General features: G+C 37.2%; 1 protein-coding gene across 6 annotated transcripts in view; it reads left to right on the forward strand.

Annotated features, from left to right (window-relative positions):
* The window catches only part of BLTP3B (bridge-like lipid transfer protein family member 3B), a 60,236-nt gene that overhangs the window by 14,875 nt on the left and 21,971 nt on the right, over positions 1-23,390 (forward strand). For all 6 annotated transcript variants that reach the window (XR_014183155.1, XM_082043477.1, XM_082043478.1 and 3 more), the window contains exons 2-13: positions 1,286-1,448; positions 2,580-2,618; positions 5,568-5,659; positions 7,197-7,386; positions 9,631-9,771; positions 10,373-10,543; positions 11,834-12,014; positions 13,433-13,516; positions 19,576-19,758; positions 19,861-19,979; positions 22,007-22,148; positions 22,917-23,110. Coding sequence is in view for 5 of the 6 variants with exons in the window: in XM_082043477.1 (XP_081899603.1) it covers positions 1,286-1,448; positions 2,580-2,618; positions 5,568-5,659; positions 7,197-7,386; positions 9,631-9,771; positions 10,373-10,543; positions 11,834-12,014; positions 13,433-13,516; positions 19,576-19,758; positions 19,861-19,979; positions 22,007-22,148; positions 22,917-23,110 (1,699 nt within the window). In the remaining variant the exon portion in view is untranslated. The remainder of the gene's footprint in view (positions 1-1,285; positions 1,449-2,579; positions 2,619-5,567; positions 5,660-7,196; positions 7,387-9,630; positions 9,772-10,372; positions 10,544-11,833; positions 12,015-13,432; positions 13,517-19,575; positions 19,759-19,860; positions 19,980-22,006; positions 22,149-22,916; positions 23,111-23,390) is intronic.

Here is a 23,390-nt window from a genome sequence, read left to right on the forward strand (position 1 = left end):
TGGTAAAACGGATGTTTGCATTTTATCAGGCTGGGTAAATGCATTTCCAAAGTTAACCATCACAAGAATGCGACAAAGCAGTTGGACTGAGAAAAATGCATGATGTGTTTTGAGCCACGCTTGGAAACTGTTAAGAGGAAAAGTTTTCCAACCTTCTTCCACCATCTCCCCCTGAGTATCTGACTTAACAAGGACCTTGTAGGTCAGTTGGGAATGGAATGTCACAGTTTTCTCTTCTGGGTTGGTGCTTCAGGGCAATGTTCAATCACTGCGGACGGAAAAACTCCTTTGCCCTCTGCCTGCAGAATACCAGCACGGGGAGATTTTGGTGGGAAAAGTCACAAAGTGTATTGCAAACAGTAGTATCTTCTACTACCTGATCTTGTAAAGTTAGACCCAGATCCTGAGCAGAAAGAACTTTTCACAACAATGCAAGTGTGGTTAAGTACAGCTTATTCTTCAGCGTGTGGTAGATATAATGCTACAGCTGCCGATTTGGGAGCAGACTACCTGTGATTTTTGCCGTGTTAACTCACAAGCATGTGAACCATTTGACATAGTCGCATAGATTGTTCTATTGTATCAGCAAATCATAACACCTTTGAAGTATAATGATATTTATTGCAGATGTACTCTTCTAAATAGTTATGGGGGTTAGCCCTTGTATATCAGATTGACCTTTCAAATTTTCATCCAATATTTATATATACTATGGTGCTGTATGTGTGTATGTATATTTCTAACTTGTTATTCAGTTTCATGATTAAACCTAATAAATATTGTAAATATTTTCATTTCAAGATTTTTAACTGTAAATGTACATAGAAAGTTACTATTTATAAGGAGTAGCTTTTTCCTGAGTGAATTCTAAGCCACTCCTGCTTTCTCTAAGAATGACAGTATAAATTGTAGAGGTTTGGGATTTTATTTTTCCTCCCTCTGAAGAACTAAAGAAAAATGAAATAGATTCACTTCTGCCTTACACAGTTTAAAATAAATAAATACTTTGAAGGATTTGTTATTCTAGGTGATGGACAAGTCAGAAGATACCTCATAATATATTTAAATTTGTTTATGTATTTGTAAATGGAGTTAACAAGATGCAAATAGTTAGAGGGACAAAGCAATTTCATGGTACCATTTCTTTTCAGGGTGAAATTGTACCTAATAACCTAAGATGATTTCCTCACCTCTAGACCATTGCTTTAAGTTAAATTGTCAGCTATATGTGGGACAGCTCAGATTGCTTTATGTGCATTTACTTGAGGTGCATGTTTGGTTTTAGATTCACCAAAAATCTGTCACCTGACAAGATCAACCTGAGCACATTGAAGGGGGAAGGTCAACTGACCAATTTAGAGCTGGATCAAGAGGTGCTTCAGAACATGCTGGATCTCCCAACATGGCTTGCTATAAACAAGGTCTTTTGCAATAAAGCATCCATTAGGGTGAGTATTTTATTGGGCCAGAATGGTAATTAGCCAAATGTTTCTTTTGTCCTTTCTGTCTCTGTAAATTTTGAAGCAACCTTGTATTAATAGAAAATGTTGATGAGTGCTTGATAAAATTTTAGAGAAAAACAGAGATGTTGCCAGCAATAACTTCTTATCTTTTTTCCATCATGTGGTGACATTAGATATGTGTGGAAACAATGAAAGTTAGCAGTGATTGGTTTTGTTTTTTTTTTTTATTTTTTGTCCTCTCTGAGTAGAATTTATTCCTGCATGTTCTGAAATACGGGTGGAGATAAAAGCTTGCATTTGCCCATATTAACTAGTCTTCTATAATTATGTGTTATTCTCTTATGTGTTATTTCTTCTCTTTACCCCTCTCTTGTTATTGCTTTCCCTCTTGTTCCTTTCCTATTTCAAAAATCTTTCTGAGGGATTCTGGTTTCTGTGGGAAATGTGGAAACATTCTAAATCTAGTAGAGGTTCCTTTTTTGATCCTTGTGGCTGATAAGAATTGAAACAATGTATATCATCTCTGATAGGTTATGCTAACATGAGAATAAGTAATGAAGCTGTGGTTTATTTTTGATAGAATTTACAATCTGGTCAAACTTTGGCAGCTCTTCAGTCTGTCTTTTTCTTTTTTTTTTTTTTTTTTTTCCTATTTTTCCTTTTCTTTTTTTTTTGCCCCCTAATGAGAGATTGTCCCGATTTCTATGAATGCAGTGAAGTTGATGCTGCTTCGCAGGCATCCAATTACTTGTAGGTCAACAGAGCAAATGTGGATTTTCTTTCCTTTTAAAGGAAAGAATGTGGAAGACAGTGTTGCTTTTTCTGATGCTTGACAACTCAGTATTAAAGAGACAGATTCTGTTTTCTTCCTCTGTTTTCTGCTCAGCAATAAGTAGATTTTGGAGTTCTGTTTATAACATCTAAAATAAATTTATAGATATGTGTAACTTTACTATATGATATTTTCAGATAAACTTGATATTTTGAAAGTAATATTATTCTGAGCTCAGGAATTACAAATATAATTTGTATATGTAAAACACGTTCTAAACAAATACCTTATTTTACTGTATTTTTAATATTTACTTTGCTTTAGAGTAATGTTTTCTCTTGCAGATACCATGGACAAAGTTGAAAACACATCCCATCTCTTTGGTGAGTTCTGAGATCATCTCCTAAATATACTCTGTGTAGCAGAATCTGTCTGAAATATTTATATAGTTCTTGTGACTTGACTCTAGAAATAACTGAATCATTAACTGACCTTTCCTAAGTGTCTTCTGGGTAGTGACAGATCAGGACAAAATACCTTAATGTTTTTTGTTTGTAGGTTTGTTTTTCTTTTTAATCTATGGGTTTGGGTGTCAGCAATATAATGTTTGACTGTCAGCTAATTTTGGTTAAGTTCTTCAGTCATTATATCTTAATTTGGGTTTACTTGAAGGGTAGTTCTTTACCCAACAAACCTATTTACAAGTTTCTACTGCTCTTTTGGAGCTGTCTTTTCTAAGGACTTCTCTGTTCCACACCTGTGCTCTACCCAATGATCTCAGTTACAACAGCTTTGATAATGTAACATTTACAGAGTTACTGTCACAGCTTATGATTCAGCCTGGATTAATTGTATAAATAGTACTCACGAACAATTAGAAGTAATGCTAATTCTTGCATTTGATTAATTTTGTTCTTTCTTTTTAAGTATACTAAGAAGTGTGGTAGCACCAGAAGTGACTTGCTTGAGGATGGCTAAACTTCCTTAATTGTGTTTACTGAAGAATGAATATTGCTTTAACTGTCGTGCCTCCCAGTCTTGCAGTGAATTCCTTAATGTGCCTGTAATTCTTTAGGAATTGGAAACGGCACGTTGTTTTAAATACTCGATGCATTTGCTAGTGACCTGGTTGTAAGGCACTGATGTCTGTGCAGCTTCTTGTTGACACACAGAGCTTGAGGTGTGGTAACGCTGAGCTGGGATGATTCAACCTCTTGACTCTAAGATGCAGCTGCCAAACTAGGAAATCAGTTTAAGCCGTGCTATTCTTAAAGATTACGTGCTTTGACCTATAGTAGCAAGCCCTGATTGTTTGGTTTGCTCGTATTGAATTTACATTAGCAATCTTTGAGGCCAAGATAATTTTCAAGGTTACAATAAGGTTTCCTTGAAACCGTGCATTAAATGGAAATTGATAACAAAAGTTCTCTTCAGTGTCAGACTGTACAACAGCCTTTTTGACTTCTAAAGGAAGGTGAATTCAGTGGCCTAAATGTCCAACTTCAGCCCTTTGTTATAATACATCACTGAACTTCCACTGTTTTCATGGGGATATTTTTGCTATGGAGAGCTTGATTAAATTGGAACATCATCTTCTGCTTGCATAGCCTAGAAGATACCTTTGGCAAGCCAAGGGGGTTCTAGTTACTTTAATTGAGCTGAGCTATCCTTTGTGAAAATACATCTGTTAACGTCGTGGGAAATACTAAGTTATCTTTGCTTATAATCAATTTCTGTTTCTACATGATAAACAATATAATTTTTAGGAGTGCTTTGGGGATCTAAGGGTGCTATGCAGCAGTTTTTGCTGTATCAAGATACAGTAGTTGCCAGGAAAAAAAAAAATAGACAGGTATCTACATCCAGGGCTGCACTAGTCATGTAGTGAAGGAAATTGTTCCAAAGATCTTAAATGAAGAAACCTTAAAAGAGTGGTCAAACATCCAAAAATGGCAGCATAACTGGGAGAAATCTTGGCTTCCCTCTACCATCAAAAATAAGGGATTTTTTTTTTTTTCTGGTTTTTTTTTTTCCTCTGGTATTGTTTTGGAAGGCAGGTTATTCATCGAGGCAGCTGAGAAAATAATTTTAAAATGCTCAGTTTTACTGTTAACAGCTAATGTTTCGGTTGAAGCATCACAATACAGTGAAGTATAAATAAAACCAGAGTAGAGAGATTATTAATTTCTAGGTAGTAGTCAGGCCATTTCATGGACAAGAAGAGCAAACAAACACATTTATGGAGCAAGTGGATTGTGAAGACAGGCACAATTAACACAATGGGATAATAAAGATAATGAAAAATCTAAAATTGAGGACAAAGCTTTTTAGTGTGATTTCTCTGACCTAAGAGGGGGTAAATGTAGGAATTCAGAAGGGGTGTTATACAGACAGAGCTAGACAAGGAAGTAATATCAGCTGTTGTATTTTGAATGAGCTTCTAACGGGACAAGATTTCAGAGCTATATGCTTTAAATTAAGAGCCTTTCCAGGTGGCATGATAAATTTAGGTAACAAACATTGTAAAGTAAGTTAGCAAAATTGTTTATTTATTCCATTGCTGGGAATGAGATTTTGGGTTTGATTTATTCCCATTCTCTTCACCTCTGATAGTTTGCATTACCTATAATGTGCGTTATAGTTCTATTTAAGTATAACCCTCATTTAAAATAGGGTTTAGGTGTCTCGTTCCCTTCATGCTCACCATCTTTTGCAAGGGTCCCACCTCAAGTACAAAGGATACAACAATAGCATATAATTTTACTATAATATGATGTGTTGCAAATTATATTAGAATGTATCCTTTTAGGAACTACTTCTACTAGATCTCCTGAAGATTCATATAAATGCACAGAGTATATATGCATGTGTGTATACCATATATATATTCAGATTTTGTTTTAAAGATGGACCACAAAACTACATCTGCTATCATGAATTTTAGAGGACTAGTTTCAAATATTTTCCATTAAAATTTTCTGAATTTATTGAATTGTTTGGAAAACTCAGGAGGTATTAAATATTTCATGGAGAGAACAACTATATGGGAAGAAAACCCGGATGAGTGCATGTTAAATCATGCCCTTTTCAAAATGCAATTTTTGAACATGTGTGTCTTAGATAGTCAGGGATTAAGAATTCTGTAATACAATATTTGACTGGAAGGTCTATTGGATGCACAAAAATTGAAAATTTATATGAACAAATTTTAGAAAAAAAGCTAATTCTCGTATGTTACGAAAGTTTATGGGAAAATTGTCATGGTAAGAAGTATTTTCTGTATATTAACTTTGTTACCTCTTAAGTCTCCAATTTTTGGTTTTCTTTTTAAGTCCTTGGATAAAGTTGTAATGGAAATGAGCACCTGTGAAGAGCCACGTGCCCCTAATGGACCCTCTCCTATAGCAACTGCATCTGGGCAGAGGTCAGTGATGATACTTGCAAGTAATTGATCCAAAAAAGTTTAATACTTGTTTTGAATTACTGTAAAACAGTTAGATCCCCTGGAAATTTCCAGAAATATATGTAACTTGCCATTTCCATCTCTCTAAAATTTTATTATTTTACTTCTGGGTGGGGTTACGTATGTATAGTGATAATGACACTCTCCAGACCCAAGCCTGGAAAGAACATCTGAACTATGTATGGAACTTTCTAAGTGTGTTTCATATGGATGCGACTACTGTGTCAAGAATATACCAAGTTTAATGGATATTATGTTGTTTTGGTTTTTTTTTAATTACAGATAGCTTGCCTTCAACCTATTTGGAAAATATATATAACGTTTGGGTGGGTTTTCTTAAGTTTGTTTGGTCTAAAACAACAGTATTAAGGGCTATTTATTAGTGTGGTGTATTAAAGTTCTCTTTCCTTGTATCAGGCAAATGTTAATGAAAGATTTCATGCATAGTATATAGCTCAAAAATTAAGTAATTTGGGGAGACAATATAGCATTACATCATTGACTCTCCTCACTGCCCCCCCTAGCAATTTTATCTTTATGGACCCAAAACATTTTTCAGTGGGCATAGAGTGACCCATAGACAGAGAAATGAATTTGATAATACGATTGCTTTTTTATTTTAGCTTCTGTATAACGTGTGGAAGTAGTCCATGGGCCTCTATTTCTTTGAGGGTACAGCTTGAAAAATCACTGCCATAGAGATTCTCTGTAGGATGAAAGTTATAAAAAGGAAAAGGAATGACAAACCACAGAAACTATACTTTTAAAACAAGCATTAGAAACAACCCAAAGGCAAACATTTTAGATGTTAAAGGAATACTTAAAATACAATTTTCCATTCACTAATCTAAAACATTCAGAATGCATAACATTTTTATTTAAAAAAATACAACCACTTTATCTTTTTTCATACTGGACCGCCTCTTGATTTGGTGTAGAAATGTAACATCCATTTAGGATGCCTTTCTTTTACAGAATGAAAAAAAGCAGATACTTCATGCTATTTTGCATATATGTAAGATACTAGTTTTAGTGGATGGAGTAGCTTATAGAGATAAATAGTAACCAGATTGGAATTGTCAAATAATTCATTTGACATTACATGTACATAAGGACTAATTAAAGAAGAGCAGGATTTCTACAAAATGTTGTAGACTGCTATTTTTATGCATGTATAACATGTATTTTATTTTTTTGTACATTTGTCTGTCTTTATATGTGTGTAAAATATATGTCATGGAAAACTGCATTAATTGTTATACTTCATGGAGATTGATCTTGATCCAAAGTATTTTCTTGAATGATTATTTTGAGATTAGGGTAATAGGGCCGAGCAGAAACTGTTTTAAACTAGATTCCTTATATTTAACAAAAAAATCATAAATGTAGAATACGTTAGGAACTTATTTTATGGTTTATTTCATGTTGTGTTTCCGCTGTTTAATTTTGCACCCTTTCATTAGGTGTATATCTAATATGTTGGCATTTCACTTTTTAGTGAATATGGCTTTGCTGAAAAAGTGGTAGAAGGAATTTCAGTTTCTGTGAACTCCATTATAATAAGGATTGGCGCAAAAGCCTTTAATGCTTCATTTGAACTCTCTCAGCTGAGAATATATAGTGTAAATGCAAACTGGGAACATGCTGACCTCAGATTTACAAGAATACAAGAAGCTCAACGTGGAGAGGTAAATACTCTCTTCTGCTAACTTTTTTTCCTTGTTTTTTGTGTAAAGGAGGAGGAGGTTGAATTGCAACCTTGTACAGTGTAGGAAATGTGCTGTTATTGCAAATGGAGACATTCTGTGCTTGGTAATTTCAGCTGTACTCTAGGAACACAAGGGTGTGAAAATGGTGGGTGTGAGTCAGATCAAATGTTAAAGCTCTAGCAGTGGCCCAAGCAGGAAGAGCAAAGACCAGGGCAAGCACGTGTAGTGTTCTCCTCCGACATTATCCAAGCACTTTAAACTGCAAACTAGACCAGGTTGTTGTGCTGTTTTTTATTATTATTTTTAAAGCTTTAAATGGTTACTTATTTGCTTGTGAGGGTTTGCCTAATAAGGATTTCTTTAAGCACTTCTGAGTTTTAATCAAGTTCCTATGCAATAATTTAACTTTTTTTTATTGGAATAATTAAGTCTTATGTATACAAAAAAGTAATAGCAGTAAAGTACATACCTTGCTGTCTGGGAAAAATAACATAGAAGTTCTAGTTTGGTGTATACTATATTATTTTGATTTCTTCCATGTAACTGAAGTAAAATCTATACCGACTGTAGGGTTGATTCTAAATATTGTGTGTTTAATTGAGGAGGACTTATTTTGGCATGCATCTGGCCTTGGATAAACGAGTGTTTCAAATTTTGCCCATGTTTGTTTATTTAGAGCTGATTATTATGGAGCAAACAGAGTTTACTCAGACTTAAAGGGGTCTGGTAGTTGCTTTTGATGTAGGGAAAGAAACTCCAAGAGAATGTATTTTTCTGGTATTTTAAATTATGACAAAGTTCAAAACTGTTTTTCTGACAGTTTTGTCTTTCCTTCAGCTTATCTGTAGGCTAATGCTTATGTGTTAATGAAGTCTAAAGAGGAAATATAAAGTTTGAGTAGATGGAATTTTGTGTTGCCATATTTTTTGATTTTGTGCTTTCTAAGAAGAATCTGATTCTGAATAATTAGCCCATACACAACAGAACTTTGCTTGAGGAGTGTTCCTTTTTAGTGCAATGAATTCTGGAAACACACATTTATAGGAACTGTAGCAAATGATTTGTTAGCACTAAATTGCGTTGAAATGTGAAAGAACAAAACCAACACTCTACTATAAAGACAGCTAGTGCTAAACTACATTTTAAAGGAGTCAGCTTTTAGGTTTGCACTGTAGCTACACTCTTAATGCAGTAGGAATCTCCTTAGAATTTTTTTAGAAGCTTCCATTCATGTGGCATCTCCTGGATGAGGATGGTAGGTAGGTACTCTGCTTTCTGCAGATAGTATTTTTGGGGCTACTTTGCACTGCACCTTTCCATCTTATTCACTTCATTGTGTGTGCCTGCTTGCCAGACACATCGGTTATGTTTTACTTAAGTCTCTGCTTATATTCGCAGGACGTAGTCAGTGCAGTTTTCAAATAGACAAGAATGACAGCTGAAAAATAAGACACGTACCAAACAAACTCTTCCCTCTTCCACTTTCTATATGGCTGACCTTTTTTTCTTCAGAGAGTAATGTAGGAAGGCTTTTTAGGGAAATAAGAATTAATGTTTCTTTTCCTCTTGACGTCCTGTTCATTTGATGTTCTCCGTGGTTTTGCTGCTCACTCATTTTGCCATATTTGATTTTTGCATATCCAGCTGTACCTGCTGCTCTTGTAATCATTCTAGTATTTGATTGCTGTGTCTTGCAGAAGTCCATGTAATGGATTCAAAGCTTGTGGAGTGTGTATGTGCTCAATGTTTAACTTTCTTTTTTAACTGAAATAAAACACTCCAAAAGCCTCTCTCATCCTGTAGCTTTGCTTCCCTCCCTGCTCTTTTCGTGTATACTGGGATTTAGCAGTTTGAAACTAAATTACACCATCTTTTTTTTTCCTCCACCACAAGCAACCTAGTATGCAATAATCATGACCTTTGTTTTCTTCTGAATATTTTAAATGCTGCTTATTACCTCTGCCTGCTTTGAACCACCTTAACATTTCTGTGACATTCTAGAGGTAGAGGGAAGGATCAGGGCTTTAATTGCCGACACCTGTAAGTGGAATAACAAGTGATGTGTATTTGTTCTGTTCATGTGGCTCTGCATGAAGGACACATGTGAGTGTGTGTATATATGTACAGATATATACATAAACACACACACACCTGCACATACTTAGGCACATGTAAACTGTCTATTACATGAAGGTGTTTTTCTCTTTTTCTCTCTCTTTAAAGGTTTTGACTTTTAAAGAAATCAACTGGCAGATGATCAGAATAGAAGCAGATGCAATCCAGAGTTCTAAGCATGAAATCATGAGTGCTCCAGTTCGACTGATTACTAACCAATCCAAAATCAGGGTCACGCTTAAAAGAAGGGTAAACCTGAAAAGTTTGAAATATTTTGTTAATTTATGAATTCGTTTTTAACTCCTGCTCTTAATGCATACATGCACGTTGTAAAGGTTTAAATTTAGTCCATGTAAAATGTAGAATTCCCTGAACTAAATTTTTAGTAACATATAATCTGTAAGAGTGTAGAGTTTACAAGAATGCAGAATTTGAAGATGAAGACCTTGCACAGGTGAAAACATGTGACCTGCAGAGCTTTATTTATAGTGATGCATGTTGTCTTACCTCTCTAGATTCAGGCAATACTACATTACTTGCATTTAGAGAAATGCATCAGTTTAATATCCAGTACATAACAAACAAATAAAAAGTGACACACAAATATACTGTATTTTAAGCACTTTTTAGTTAATGAGAGGAATAAAATAAAATATATGTTTTTTATTATGGTTGGACTCAGTGATCTTAAAGGTATGTCAAACTAAATGATTCTGTGGTTCTCTTTATGTGGAGTAAATTAGCTTTTTGGGAAGTGTGGTTTTGCATTCACCTTTTTTTCTTGTATTTCATATAAAAAATATAAATATTTAATGGACAGATTTGACTTGTTTAAATTTTTATTCTACAGTTAAAGGATTGTAATGTAGTGGCATCAAAACTGGTTCTGATTCTGGATGATTTGCTATGGGTTTTGACTGATTCCCAGCTGAAAGCCATGGTGCAGTACGCCAAATCTCTTAGTGAAGCCATAGAGAAATCAACAGAACAGAGAAAAAGCTTGGCCTCTGAGACAGCACAGGTACGATAATTGATTGTCTCACTATATCATTAGCGAGTGTTGCTGTTCTAATATACAACACAGTGTGGTTAGTTATGTTAATTTATTTTAGAGAATATTCAGTTACTCATTTCCATTCAGCTGTACATCTTAACTTTGGAAATGAATCACAGTAGTATAAAAGAGTTTATTTTACAAGATGAGGTGTGTTGATGTTAAAGAAAAAAGCATTACTCTATCCACATACTGAGTTTTGGACTTCTGTATTTACCTAACAGTTGATTAACTGTTTAGTAAATTTGCTCTCCAAATATTTTCTCTTTATGAATTAAAAATAAATAATTAAGACACACTAAGTTAACTTTGATGTGTGGATAGATATGCTTACTATAATGATATAAAGTGCTCGTCCAGTTTGTTTTCATGATACTGAAAAGTCAGCTTTTAATAAGAGCTTTCCTTCATGCAGCTCTCTTGTTGGAGTATATAGTGTAAAATAATTCCGCTTTTAACACATTTTTGCTACCATAGATGTGATGTTGACGCTGCGTGTAAGACAGTCTTACGTAAATCTTGGTCTTCTTTCAGCACATAGAGCAGACCAGATAAACTGGGCTTTGTGAGTGTTGTGGGGAGGGACCTCATCTTGTCTGTGGAGAAGCAGCACAAATACACTGATAAAACATAGTCCTATAAAACTAAAACATAATTTATTGCCAAGCCTGATTGAGTAAAATCATTTGTGTAGAATCTCTTACAATATAGCTAGTGTGCTCTAATGGAGAGTTTAGTTCTTGGGGTGGTCCTGATGACTTACAAGTTGACTTGATGGTTTAGCTATACTGATCTAATGGTCATTGGCCCATGGTCCTTCAGTTCCCTGTGCTTGCATCTCACTCGTTCCCTGGTACAGGCACTGGATTACATTTGACAGTATTGTGACACAATTTAAGGAACAAAACTAACAGAAACAAGCCCAACAAAAATGACTGTTTTTCTGCTGTTTAGTTGTCTGAACAGCTTGCAACAAAAGTTAGAAAAATACCAGCTCTGCAAGTGACGGGTGTAATGAAGTGTGGGGGAAGCGGAGAATGGGGGATGAACTGGCATTGCTTCTCTGTGACACCTGGCCATTAGCTTGACTTAGCTTTATTCTAAAATAGCACACTTAAATCTCAGTAACGATACAAGGTGAATGCATGTGGTGCAGATTTTTTTCTTTATTTGAAAGGCCTGTTTTGAGTAAGCAAAAGGAAACTTATGTTTGAAAAGAAGGATAAACTTTATAAACCTATATGACTATTTTTTCAGAGCTCTGCCCCTGCACCCAGCTCCCAGCAGGTGAAAGCACACCAGACAACAGCAGCACCTGATCAAAACGATGCAATAGTAAAATTGTTTAATGATTTTGATGTTAAGGAAACTTCTCATCACTTAGTAATTTCTCATTTGGACCTACATATATGTGATGATATCCATTCTAAAGAAAAAGGTAACTTTTTTTTTAAATAGCATGCGTGTGAATGGTAATAATCTTCAGAAGACATTATGAGGACTACAGTAATGTTAATCACAGGATGGTTGGGGGTGGAAGGGATCTCTGAGGATCATCTAGTCCAACCCAACTGCTAAAGCAGGTTCACTTAGAGCAGATTGCACAGGAAATCAAGATTCTGTCTTTATTTTAGAGGAATATTCAATATTGCCTTCCATTGTCATAAGCGGGATATGTCTGCCAGGACAACATTTTGACATTAGATATAATTATTTTAGTGTAAATGCAATTAAAACTGATAATAGTGCTAGTAGCTTCAGTACTTTTCTTGTCCTCTAGAAACGGATTCTGTCCAGCCTGATTGTTGCTGCTCTTTTTTTCCTTTTATATTACAAGTTAACTGGCTTATCAAGAATGCCGTGGCATCATTACTGTGGCTTGAAAGGGTTGCCGTATAATCTGCTTCTGTAATACTCTTTATAAAATACAGATCAAGAAAAGAGCAGTCCTCTTTGTGCTACTAATTTAGATAATTTGGTATGCTTTGCTGCAAGTTGAAAGAATGAAACGAATGCTTTGAGGTCTTATAATTTTGTGTGTAATATTTGTACATTTTTTAAAAATGAAAGACTGGCAGTGTGCCATATTTATAATTTAAGAAAAAGACGAATGACGTTACTTGCATGCCTTTTAAAAGTGATCAGAAGAGAATGACATAGCAGTGTACATATATATAATTTCTAGAGGCATGCAAAGTCTGCTGAAGAAAAGAGTGTGAAAAACTTGGGGTTTAGTGAATGTATTTCCCTGATTGGGGAAAATACTTGCAGAGCAGCATAGCATAGGTTTGGCTGGCTAGAGATGTATTTCCTTATGTGCAATATATCTACTGCAGTTGGGATTTATCATTCTTAGCAAGATCTCTTTATTGGTCCTTTATTTTTGTCCATGGAGTTTAAATTTAGCAGTGGAGAAATCAGAACAGAGGAGTCTCAGAAGGCTTCTTCACTGCAATAATATTTGTAAAATAAAATAAGAAAATATATTTACAGTATTCTTGAAAGTACATGTTGACTTTAGGAGACTGATCATAATCACATATTCAGTGTGAGGAGGTTTTTTTTTCAGAAAAACTGGAGTAATGTGTGTACAAAGAGTTGGTTTTGATGGCATTTAAAACAATATGCAATTTGTTAGTAGTGACTGAGTACAGAACACAGGGTCCTACAAGCTGATCTGTAGAAACCGGTGAAGACCACCTGAATGAAAATGTTGAGGGAAGACAATGAGGTTGTAAGGAGAGCCAATAAAAGGGAGGAAGAAGTAGCTGTTAGGTGTTTAAAGGAATGTACCAACTTGAGAATTACCATGCTAAATACAATGTCTGCAGAGCTGAGCATTGGTTTATTTTACAGACTCGAATAGACGTGTTACAGGAGGGGCCATGCAGCTTTCCTTCAGCTATTTAACAGTGGACTACTATCCATTTCACAAAGCAGGTATGAATGTGAGCATTTTGTGAATTACCTGTGAATGTAGCCATCTTGCTTCAATACTAAATATTTGCTGTTTTATGTGTATGTAGAGGGCTTGGATAATAATTCCAAAGCATTTGAAATACATGCCTTTTTATTCCTTCTGTATGCAAAAGAAACAACAAAGGCAACAACCTCTGGGAACCAATTTAATTTCTGTGAATGAGCTAAACACTTCTCACAGTTTTATTTGGTCAACAAAACGGTGTTTACACATTTCTGACATGAGAAGAATTGTGTGTTGACAGGGGAGGGCAATACAGCAGATTGAGAATTCACTAATTGGATACTTGCAAGAATCAAATCTGCTAGATTTTTTCCATAAGGAAGTCTATAATTTAATGTCCATTTCCAAGAAATATTTTGGGTTTTTTATTTTATTTTGTTAAACAAGAATCCCAGTGTGTAGAAGATCAATTGTGTAGCCTTTTGTTAAGGAATTGTTATTAAATGGATGTTAGCAATTTCCGAAGAAACATTTCTTATAAATCATTCCTAGTAAATGTTTTTTTCAGAAATCTAAAAAAATCAGAAGAGCCAAAGTATAGGTTTGCTGTTGAATTTGAGATCAAAAGGAATCCAGTAAAGTGGAGGGGCTTTCAGTTGGTGGGGGGCTTGGTTGTGCTTTGTTTTGCTTTTTACTAACACAGACCAGTCATCTTGAAGTGTTTATCTACATATATTAAAGGTGCGAATTGGCCATAGCTTGCCTCACATCCTTCTCATCACTCATGGTTGCAGATGAAATCTTGTAGTGTCAATCTTTTTTTTCGTAAGTAGAGTTTTTGCACCTTCAAAGATTTGACTTAGTGTGGGTCAGATAAACATACACAGCCACATCAAAGAATATGCTTAAGAATAGGAGTATTCCCAGGACATTCTATGGTTTGTTCTTTGCTACAGATTGGCCCAATATGTTTTGAAGTTTGTGATGTTGATTTTCTGTCCTATGAAAGTGGGACCTTATGTTACAGGAGTTTAGCATGTGCTTGTGTTGTGACCCACCTGTGTTTTCCATTTACTGTCACTCCTGATTCCTGCTATGTTTAGGTGAGGCTCTGATCTGTGATTTTTGTGAATTCTTCTCAGAGAAAATATAGGGAACCAGGAAATAAATAGATTGTTTATTGGAAAAAAGATTCTTAGCCAGATTGAACCATGTACTGCAAGTTCTTGGATGGGCATGTTAGAAGCTCACTGAGAATGCTTTTAGGTAATGGCTGCGTGGTATATATAACAGGGAGTTACCCTGTTTCCCCCAAAATAAGAGAGGGTCTTATATTAAATTTTGCTCCAAAAGATGCTTACGTTTTTACATGTATAGCTGCCTGGACACTATTTAAATTGACTTTTTTATGAACTGTAACTAGGGCTTATTTTTGGAGTAGGGCTTATATATCAAGCATCCTCAAAAATCCTGAAAAAGAATGCTAGAGCTTATTTTCAGGGTAGGTCTTATTTTTGGGGAAACAGTGTAACTCCCACTACATGAAACCAGATGTAGAAAAGATCATCTGCAGAACAGAGGTGGTGCCTCTAAGGGCAGCGTTCTCCTGCAGTCTTAAGTGTTCTGTGCAAGCATGTTTAAGTAACAGAAATCTAAGGATATCTAATAAGCTGACCAAAAACAACTGTCAAAGGTGATGGTGGTTGATCCAATAGGGTATGTCTGTGGAGGGGAAGGCAACACTCCAGAAAGTATCTTTTTCTACTTTATCTTCTCACCGTTTTAGAAGAGTGTGGCAATTCCAGGGGCAAAGTATTGTCACATTGGTGGGAGTCCCTTTACTCAACATAAAAGGAGGACATATTAATCTTGAAAGTTCAAAAGGAGTTCCCTAGCTGTGTAGCTATCGTGCCTCTGTATGCTGCTGTATCAGGCTGTCAGCCTGGTGTGGAGAGCATTCCTACCCTGATGTCGAGGCTCTGCAATATTGTGCGCTTAAGATCAACAACATATTAATACACTAGACCAGTGGTCAAGGAGGAAACAGCTGCACACTTCTGTGATTGTTACCAGACTGTTTTTTGGTTTTCATAGAATCATAGAATGGTTTGGATTGGAAGGGACCTTAAAGATCATCTGCTCCAACCCCCCCTGACGTGGGCAGGGATACCTTCCTCTAGTCCAGGTTGCTCAAAGGCCCATCCAGCCTGGCCTTGAACACTTCCAGTGATGAGGCATCCAGAACTTCTCTCGGCATCCGGTTCCAGTGCCTCACCAGCCTCATGGTGAAGAATTTCCTCCTTATATCTAATCTAAATCTGCCCTCTTTGAGTTTAAAGCCATTACCCCTTGTCCTGTCACTACATGGCCTTGTAAAAAGTCCTCCTCCAGCTTTCTTGTAGGTCCCCTGTAGGTACTGCAAGCCTGCTATATGGTCTCCCCAGAGCCTTCTCTTCTCCAGGCTGAACAACCCCAACTCTCTTAGCCTTGTCTTCACAGGAGAGATGCTCCAGCCCTCTGAGCATCTTCCTGGCCTCCTCTGGACTCGTTCCAGCAGGTCCATGTCGTTCTTATGTTGGGGACCCTGGAGCTGAACACAGTACTGCGGCGGGGGGGGGGGGGGGGGGGAAATGTTTCACAAGAGTGGAGTAGAGAGGGATAATTGCCTCCATTGACCTGCTGGTCACACATCTCTTGATGCAGCCCAGGATACGCTTGGCATTCTGGGCTGCAAGTGCACATTGCTTGGTTTTGTACCTCTTTGGCCTATGGAATATGTAGAAATACTTAGAATATTTAGAAGTAGTTATTTTGGTATAGTCTTCTTGCAAATTGTGATTAACCCTTCCAGAATCCTTCAGGAAGAAGCCCTTAACAATTAATTGACTTTGCAAATTGGGTTCTTGTGAGTTTTTGTTGTTTATTTGTTTTGGTAACAGACCCCACTCAGAAAGACTTTAAAGGGAGTCTGAGGGTAGGGTAAATTTCAAACCCATTGAGCATCAGGCCTTGTAACAATAGCCTTTCATTGTACTTAAGAAAAATGAAGCAGATTGTGTGTCCATTGACTGTGATAACCCTAACATAAGCCAGAGTGTTACTGGATGTTGTAAACCTGTCTGTTCAGCCATCCATCACTTTACTAGTCCTCCCAGACCTGCTCTCACAGAAGCTTTTATCCAGATCCATTATCTGTGCAGCTGATGCGCTGCTGGATGGTGATCAGAGAAAGCTGCTGCTTTGCCATCATGCAGGACACTTTGCAGCACAGGAAATTCTTGATCCAGCTGATGTATTAAGACAATATGAAAAACTGGAAAGCATTTTCTTCCTGGGCAACCAGCAGTAAATTCAGGTGGTAGCAACATCAGTGCCAGCTCCACTAAAATATTGTTTTCTTGTTACAGTCTGGCCTGTCTTTTCACTTTCACAGGTAAATATGGCAATTATATCTCCATATATAGAACTTTAGAATCGCTGAGGATGGAAAGCACTTCTGGAGACTGTAGTCCAATCCCTGTCATTAAAGTGGTGTCAGTTAAAGTAAGCTTTCCAGGATTGTGTCTAGTGAGGCTGGAGACTCCAAAAAATGTCACTAGGTGACCTAGTCCATTGTTTAATCACCCTCACAGTAGAAAAGCTTTTTTTAGTGTTTAAGTGGAATCTCTTCTATTTCAGTTTGTGCTTATTGCTTTTTGTCTTGTCACTAGGCACCACTGAGAAGAATCTGACTCCATTATCTTTATTTCCCCCCATCAGGCATTTGTACATGTCACTAAGATCCCTCTGAGCATTCTCTTCTCCAGGCTAAACAACCCCAGCTATGTCAGCCTTTCTTTGTATGACAGGTGTTGCAGTCCCTTAAATATCTCTGTGGCTCTTGCCTGGACTCACACCAGTAAGCCCATGGCCTTCTTGTACTGGGGAGCCCAGAACTGGACCCAGTACTCCGGATGTGGTCTCACCAGGGTTGAGTAAAGGGCGGGGTTCACCTCCCTTGACCTGCAGGCAGTGCTTTTCCTAAGCAGCTCAAAGTGCGGTTGGCTTCCGTTGCATCAAGGACACATTGCTGGTTCATGTTCAACTTGTCTCATGTTTTTTTGCTGCAAAGCTGCTTCCCAGCTGATCAGCCTTTAGCCTGTACTCAGCTGTTGGACTTGGATATCCCTTTGAAGTCCGTGAGATTATTGTTGGGTCACTTTTGTAGCCTTTTAAGGCCCATCTGAATGGCAGTGCAACCACCTGGTATATCAACTGTTCCTCCTAGTTTTGTACCATCTGAAAAGCTGTTGAGGGTACGGTCTGTCCCGTCATCCAGGTTATTAATGAAAATATATTGACCTCAGTATTGGCCGTGGGAATACACCACAGATGACTACCTCCAGCTGGACTTCGTGCTGCTGATCCCAACCCTTTAAGATCAACAGTTTAGCCAGTTTCCAGTTCAACTCTCCATATACTTACCTAGCCAGTATTTCATAATTTTGTCACTGAGCATGTTACAGACTATGTTGAAAGCCTTGCTAAAGTTAAGATAAACAAGATCTACTGCTCCCTCCTCATCCATCAAGCCTCATCTCATAGAAGAAGGCTGTAAAGTTCATCAAGCATGAACTTCATAAATCCATGTGTGTCTACACCCAATTACTTCCCTATCCTTCATGTGTTTTGGAATGTTTTCCAGGATTATTTGACCTCTTGCCTTCTGTTACCTTTCTCCATTGCCTTCTTTGAGGTGAGGCTGACCAGCCTGTTGTTCCTCTTACCGTCCTTCTTAAAGACAGGAATGACGTTTGCTTTTATTCAGTCCTGAGGAACCTCTCCTGATGACTGTTCAGTGATGCCTCTCAAAGATAATTCAGTGTGTCCTGCCTATGACATTGAGCGGCTCTCTCAGCACTTGCATGCATCTCGTCAGGATCCCATGGCCTGGCGCATGTCTGATCTGTTTAAATGTTTCTTCCATGTGCTCCTTCCTCCTGCTGCATGTGTTAGTGTGCAAGTGCTTCAGAGAGGCACCTCCACATACTGACTTCCCAGAAAGGGGTCTGAGAGCTTTCCCTGTACTGCTGCTGTCCTGTAGGTACTTCAGACTTTATGTGCATATTGCTTGGGGTGACCTCGCTTCAGCCTTTTTTTTGGAGAATCCCAGCTTCATGGACTTGAATTTAATGTTTCTTTTCCCTCTTGCTCTCTTTCTGTTTTCCTCCTTTATCTAGAAAGATGTGAGTAACCATCAAAAGACTGTTAGGCCCGTGAGGGTGGGGAAAAATGTCGCCTCTTGTGATAGGCTTCTCCCTTAAAGTTTCTTCCATGCTGAAATCTTTGCATTTAGACTTGACACCATGTATTTTTCCCCAAGTATTTTCCTATTTTGATAGCAATCATATCTACTCATCCCCTCTCTAAGTATCCAAAACCTCATTAAGTTACAAATAAAGTAAGTTTTCACATGCTGGTATATAAAGAGTGATGTACAGCTTGATAGATGTTAGTGGAATTGCATCTGTATTGTTGAGCAGGTTAGACTCTCTTTACAGGGACTGAAGAGATCACAACATCTTTCAGAGGTTTAAATACTTGACCAACAGAAACACGTTAGGAATAAAAGAATTTCTACTGGGCTTGATTTTTAAGGCTGTGTGCTGCAGCACTGATTGAACTTACTTTCTTGTTTGTGTACTAGAGAGCCAAGATGAAAAGAATGCTTTTCTGAAAAGGAACCAGGAACTACTTAAGACACAAGTCTGGCAGAAGATGTGTTTGGAAAAAATAGGCATGAGAATGTTGTTCTGTTACTGGCTCTCACAGTTTTTTTCAGTGAAACATTTTTTTGCATGTTCTCACATAGGAAGTTAATGTGTCATCAGATTTCTCTGAAGTGGAAATATCCAATGGTGTTTTGAGCATTAGTTAGTGTGGCAGGTGGCAATATTATCTTGTTTTCTGTTGTTCTATAAATACGGCATGCAATGAAATTATATTTTGAAGAATTGTGAAATAGTGGAAACTTGTTATCCAGTTAAAAGCAAGCTTTTGAATGAGTTAATATTTCCCCCATTCCTCCTACTTTCAGGAGACAGCTGCGATCACTGGATGCATTACAGTGATGCCACTAAAACCAGAAGTGGATGGGCCAAAGAGTTATTAAATGAATTCAGAAGCAATGTTGAATTGCTTAAGCAGGCTGTGAAGGATCAGGTCATAGATTCTCCTCCCAAATCACCACCTGCTGTATCTCCTCCAAACCTACAAACAGGTACTTTGTTTATATCACTAATGCTTTAATTCCATGAAATGTTAAAATTATGCTAAAAAAGACTGTTCTTGTCAATGATTCCATCACTGTTCTTTCCTACAGGCAAGGAACAGATACCGAAAGGAACATCTAGGGCTTCCTCTGTATCTTCCCAACAACCAAAGGGCAAACTGATGTCTAGTCCTATTGTGGTTAGACTTGCAGATTTCAATATATATCAGGTACATTTCTTCAAGTTAGTAAAACTGGGGCTACTTTGCCCTTGACTGTTACATAATTATGATGTTAAGGGACCCCATTGAAATTAACAGAAGTGTTTTCATTCATTATTGGGTTACACCTTTATGGGCCTGCTTCTGCTTTGTTAAAATCGGTGGGTATTTCCTTATCGATTTTTATATTAAGATGATACCCTATCACAATCATGTTTTGGATCCAAGTTCTACTGTTTCCCAAGTCCTGAATTTCATGTTCTTGTAGTACTATGTTAGGTACCCTGTATTTTGATATGTTGTTTTGTATTTTATGCTTTTCTTATTGTCATCTTTTTCAAAATACATGGATTTTTTTTTTAATGTGGAATCAAGGGGGTTTTAAATTTTTCTTCATCCCCTTCTTCCCTCAATGGTATTTTGAGTAGGCATTTTAACTCTTCTTTTTTTTTCTTCCCCCTCATTTGTTTCAGTGAGTACATAGTTTCAGTTGCTGCCTGTGGTCCAGAATCACAGGATGGTTGGTGTTGGAAGTGACCTCTGGAGATCATCTAGTCCAACCCACCTGCCATAGCAGGTTCACCCAGAGCAGATTGCAGGTTTTGAATGTCCCTAGAGAAGGAGACTCTGGGCAGCCTGTTCCAGTGCTCTGGCACCCTCAAAGTAAAGAAGTTTCTCCTCAGATTCAGATGGAACCCCTGTGCTTCAGTCCAGATTCACTCTTTTGTGTAGATAGGAGTCAACTGGAATAGAGAAGGATTATATCTCTAAGGCAGAATGATAGTGGTTCAGGAGGATCTATTCTAAGTTTTAGGTCCTCAGGAAAATGCTTAGTGTGTGCCACAAGTCATTGTGATTTCTACTTGCTCTTGTTCCAGTTTTCAATGGGTTTTTTTGCCATGCCGCTTCTGGTAGAGTGGGAGGTTGCAGCTTGCTGCCAGGAGCCTTCATCTGGATCTAAGTGGTTTTATATCATTTTGTACTGTTGGTGTTTTCATTTGCCTTCTGCTCCTCAGATGCTTGTCTCCTCCTCCTCTCTACGCAAATAGATTTTCAGTTTTTTAAATTGTCATTGTTTATGTGCCATTTACAGAATATTATTTTTCTAAACAGATTTGTTACTACTTGAACTTTTGTGTGTGTTTTAATATAGAGATGTTTTCAGCTTGAACACAGCTACACAGAGTGAAGCAGGTTTATAAAGGTTATATATTCATTATTTTCAGTGAAACAAATACAAGAAGACATCATCGTATATTCAATATTAATAAGTTGGCTGATTTAGAACTGGCAGTCTGACCTAGTAAGTGTTGGATGAAAGAATTTTGTTTTGACAACATACTTTTTAAACTAGGGTACATTCCAAGAAATTTAAGGCCAAATATTTATCAAAAGGTGACCTCTTTCTTGTTTCATAATTTACTTTGGAAGTGGAGCATTACTGTTCTATAGTGTCGTGGTTGTCCTATGCAGCTGACCTTTGGGCATTGCCAAGTGTACGTATCTCTGCCAGGTGCATGCTGAACACCTCGCTTAGAATAAACAGCCAAGAATTGGCCCATGTACTGGAATCCATCCTGGTGACAGTACCAGGACTTCCTAATGCTTGTGTAATAAACTTTCCTAGCTTATTTATCCCTTATCACCTAGGTATGTGATCCATTTGGACAGACGGTTTGCAAATATACCTTGTCCTGGCATAATTTCTTACACAGGAGCTATAGTGTTTGCTGTAAAGATATTGGATCATTCTAGGCGTCTACTGAACGCCTTTGAAAGTGCCCTGCTGCCTCCTGCCTCACGCGAAGGACGGGGATCTGGTACCATTAATGCCCTATTTGTGAGACTGTTCTGTGCAGATCGCTTCTACTACAAGGCAGCTGGGTGTTTCTCATTGTCTGCACTTTATGTAGCTGGGGATCTACATCTGAGAGCAGTGGAATGTTACCCTGCTAGGGGCAGTGGTTTGCAACTACAAATGTTAATGATTCATAAAAATGTAATGTATTAATGAAGTTAATGTTTATCTTTTACAGGTTTCAACAGCGGACCAGTGTCGTTCTTCCCCTAAAGCTCTGATCTCTTGTAATAAAAAGTCACTTTATCTTCCACCAGAAATGCCAGCTATTCATGTTGAATTCACTGAATATTACTACCCAGATGGAAAGGACTTTCCTAGTAAGACTTTTTTTCCGTACTGAACCATTAATTTTGTGTGTTACCTTCACCTCTATGAAACTTATACTGATTCCAGGTTGACAACTGGAAATAGGTAATGGCTTTCTAAAACGGAAAGAACACAAGACTGCTCCATTTCCACGGTGCTTGCTTCTGGCAAACTCCTATAAACATGTTTTTTTATAAACATGTTTGTTAAGACTGAAAACACAGCATTTTTATCGAGACCTAAATTCATCACTCTTCAACATGCATGTATTATTTCTGCAGTTACACTATCTAGCTGCATTAAAGAACCTAATGGCTGCATGAAAGAACTCAAACCATTGCAGTAGTATCTAAGATGTAATGAAGATCTGCTGGAGTTATTTTTTTTAATGTGCTATGGGGCTGGCCCTGTTTCATATACAGAAGTGCAAGTGGATTTCTTGGGGATGGGACTTGAGGACAGCAAATCTTCTTGGTCCTGCCCTTCCTCTGTAATGAGGAAATTCTTCTCCTCTCCTCAGACTTCATTCAATTGTCATAGTAGCTTTTACAGTCAAAAATTCAGTTACTTTCTTGGAGTGAGAGAAAGAAGCATCACTTTAGGTATCCTCTAACAATTTATTCTTCTTTGAGACCAAAGGAGTGGGTTTCCATTCTTTCTCTGATGTAAAATACTTGTGAAATGTAAGCCTGCACTCATTTATAAACAAACAAAAACCAGAATGAAAACCTCTAAATATTTTACTTGTTCTCATAATTTTGTTTTGTTTTCTCTTTTAGTTCCCTGTCCAAATTTGTATGGCCAGCTGAATGCTTTACAGTTCACCCTGGATGAGAGAAGTATTCTTTGGCTAAATCAGTTTGTACTGGATTTGAAACAAAGTCTTATTCAGTTCATGGCTATGTACAAGTTAAATGACAATTCAAAATCAGATGAACATGTTGATGTTAGAGTTGATGGACTAATGTTAAAGGTACGCTGTCACTGAGGAGGGGTTTTGTGGTTCTTTGGAGGAAAATATTTTTTCTCTTATTCTGAAAAGCTTTTAGCCAAGCAGCTTAAGGAATAAATGAACAAACAACCCACTCAATAAGCAATGCTGCTCTGGAAAACTATGCAGAATATGATGGTTTGAAGACAGACATCTGCCTTCTATACTACTTCATCTATGTCCTTGGAGTATTTTGGTTTTGTATTCAAGACCTGACTGGGAGTATTAACAAATTATTTCACTGTGTTCAATGAAGCTGACA

Source organism: Streptopelia decaocto (genome assembly GCF_964273445.1).
Source record: "Streptopelia decaocto genome assembly, chromosome: 1".
Classification (NCBI taxonomy): domain Eukaryota; kingdom Metazoa; phylum Chordata; class Aves; order Columbiformes; family Columbidae; genus Streptopelia; species Streptopelia decaocto.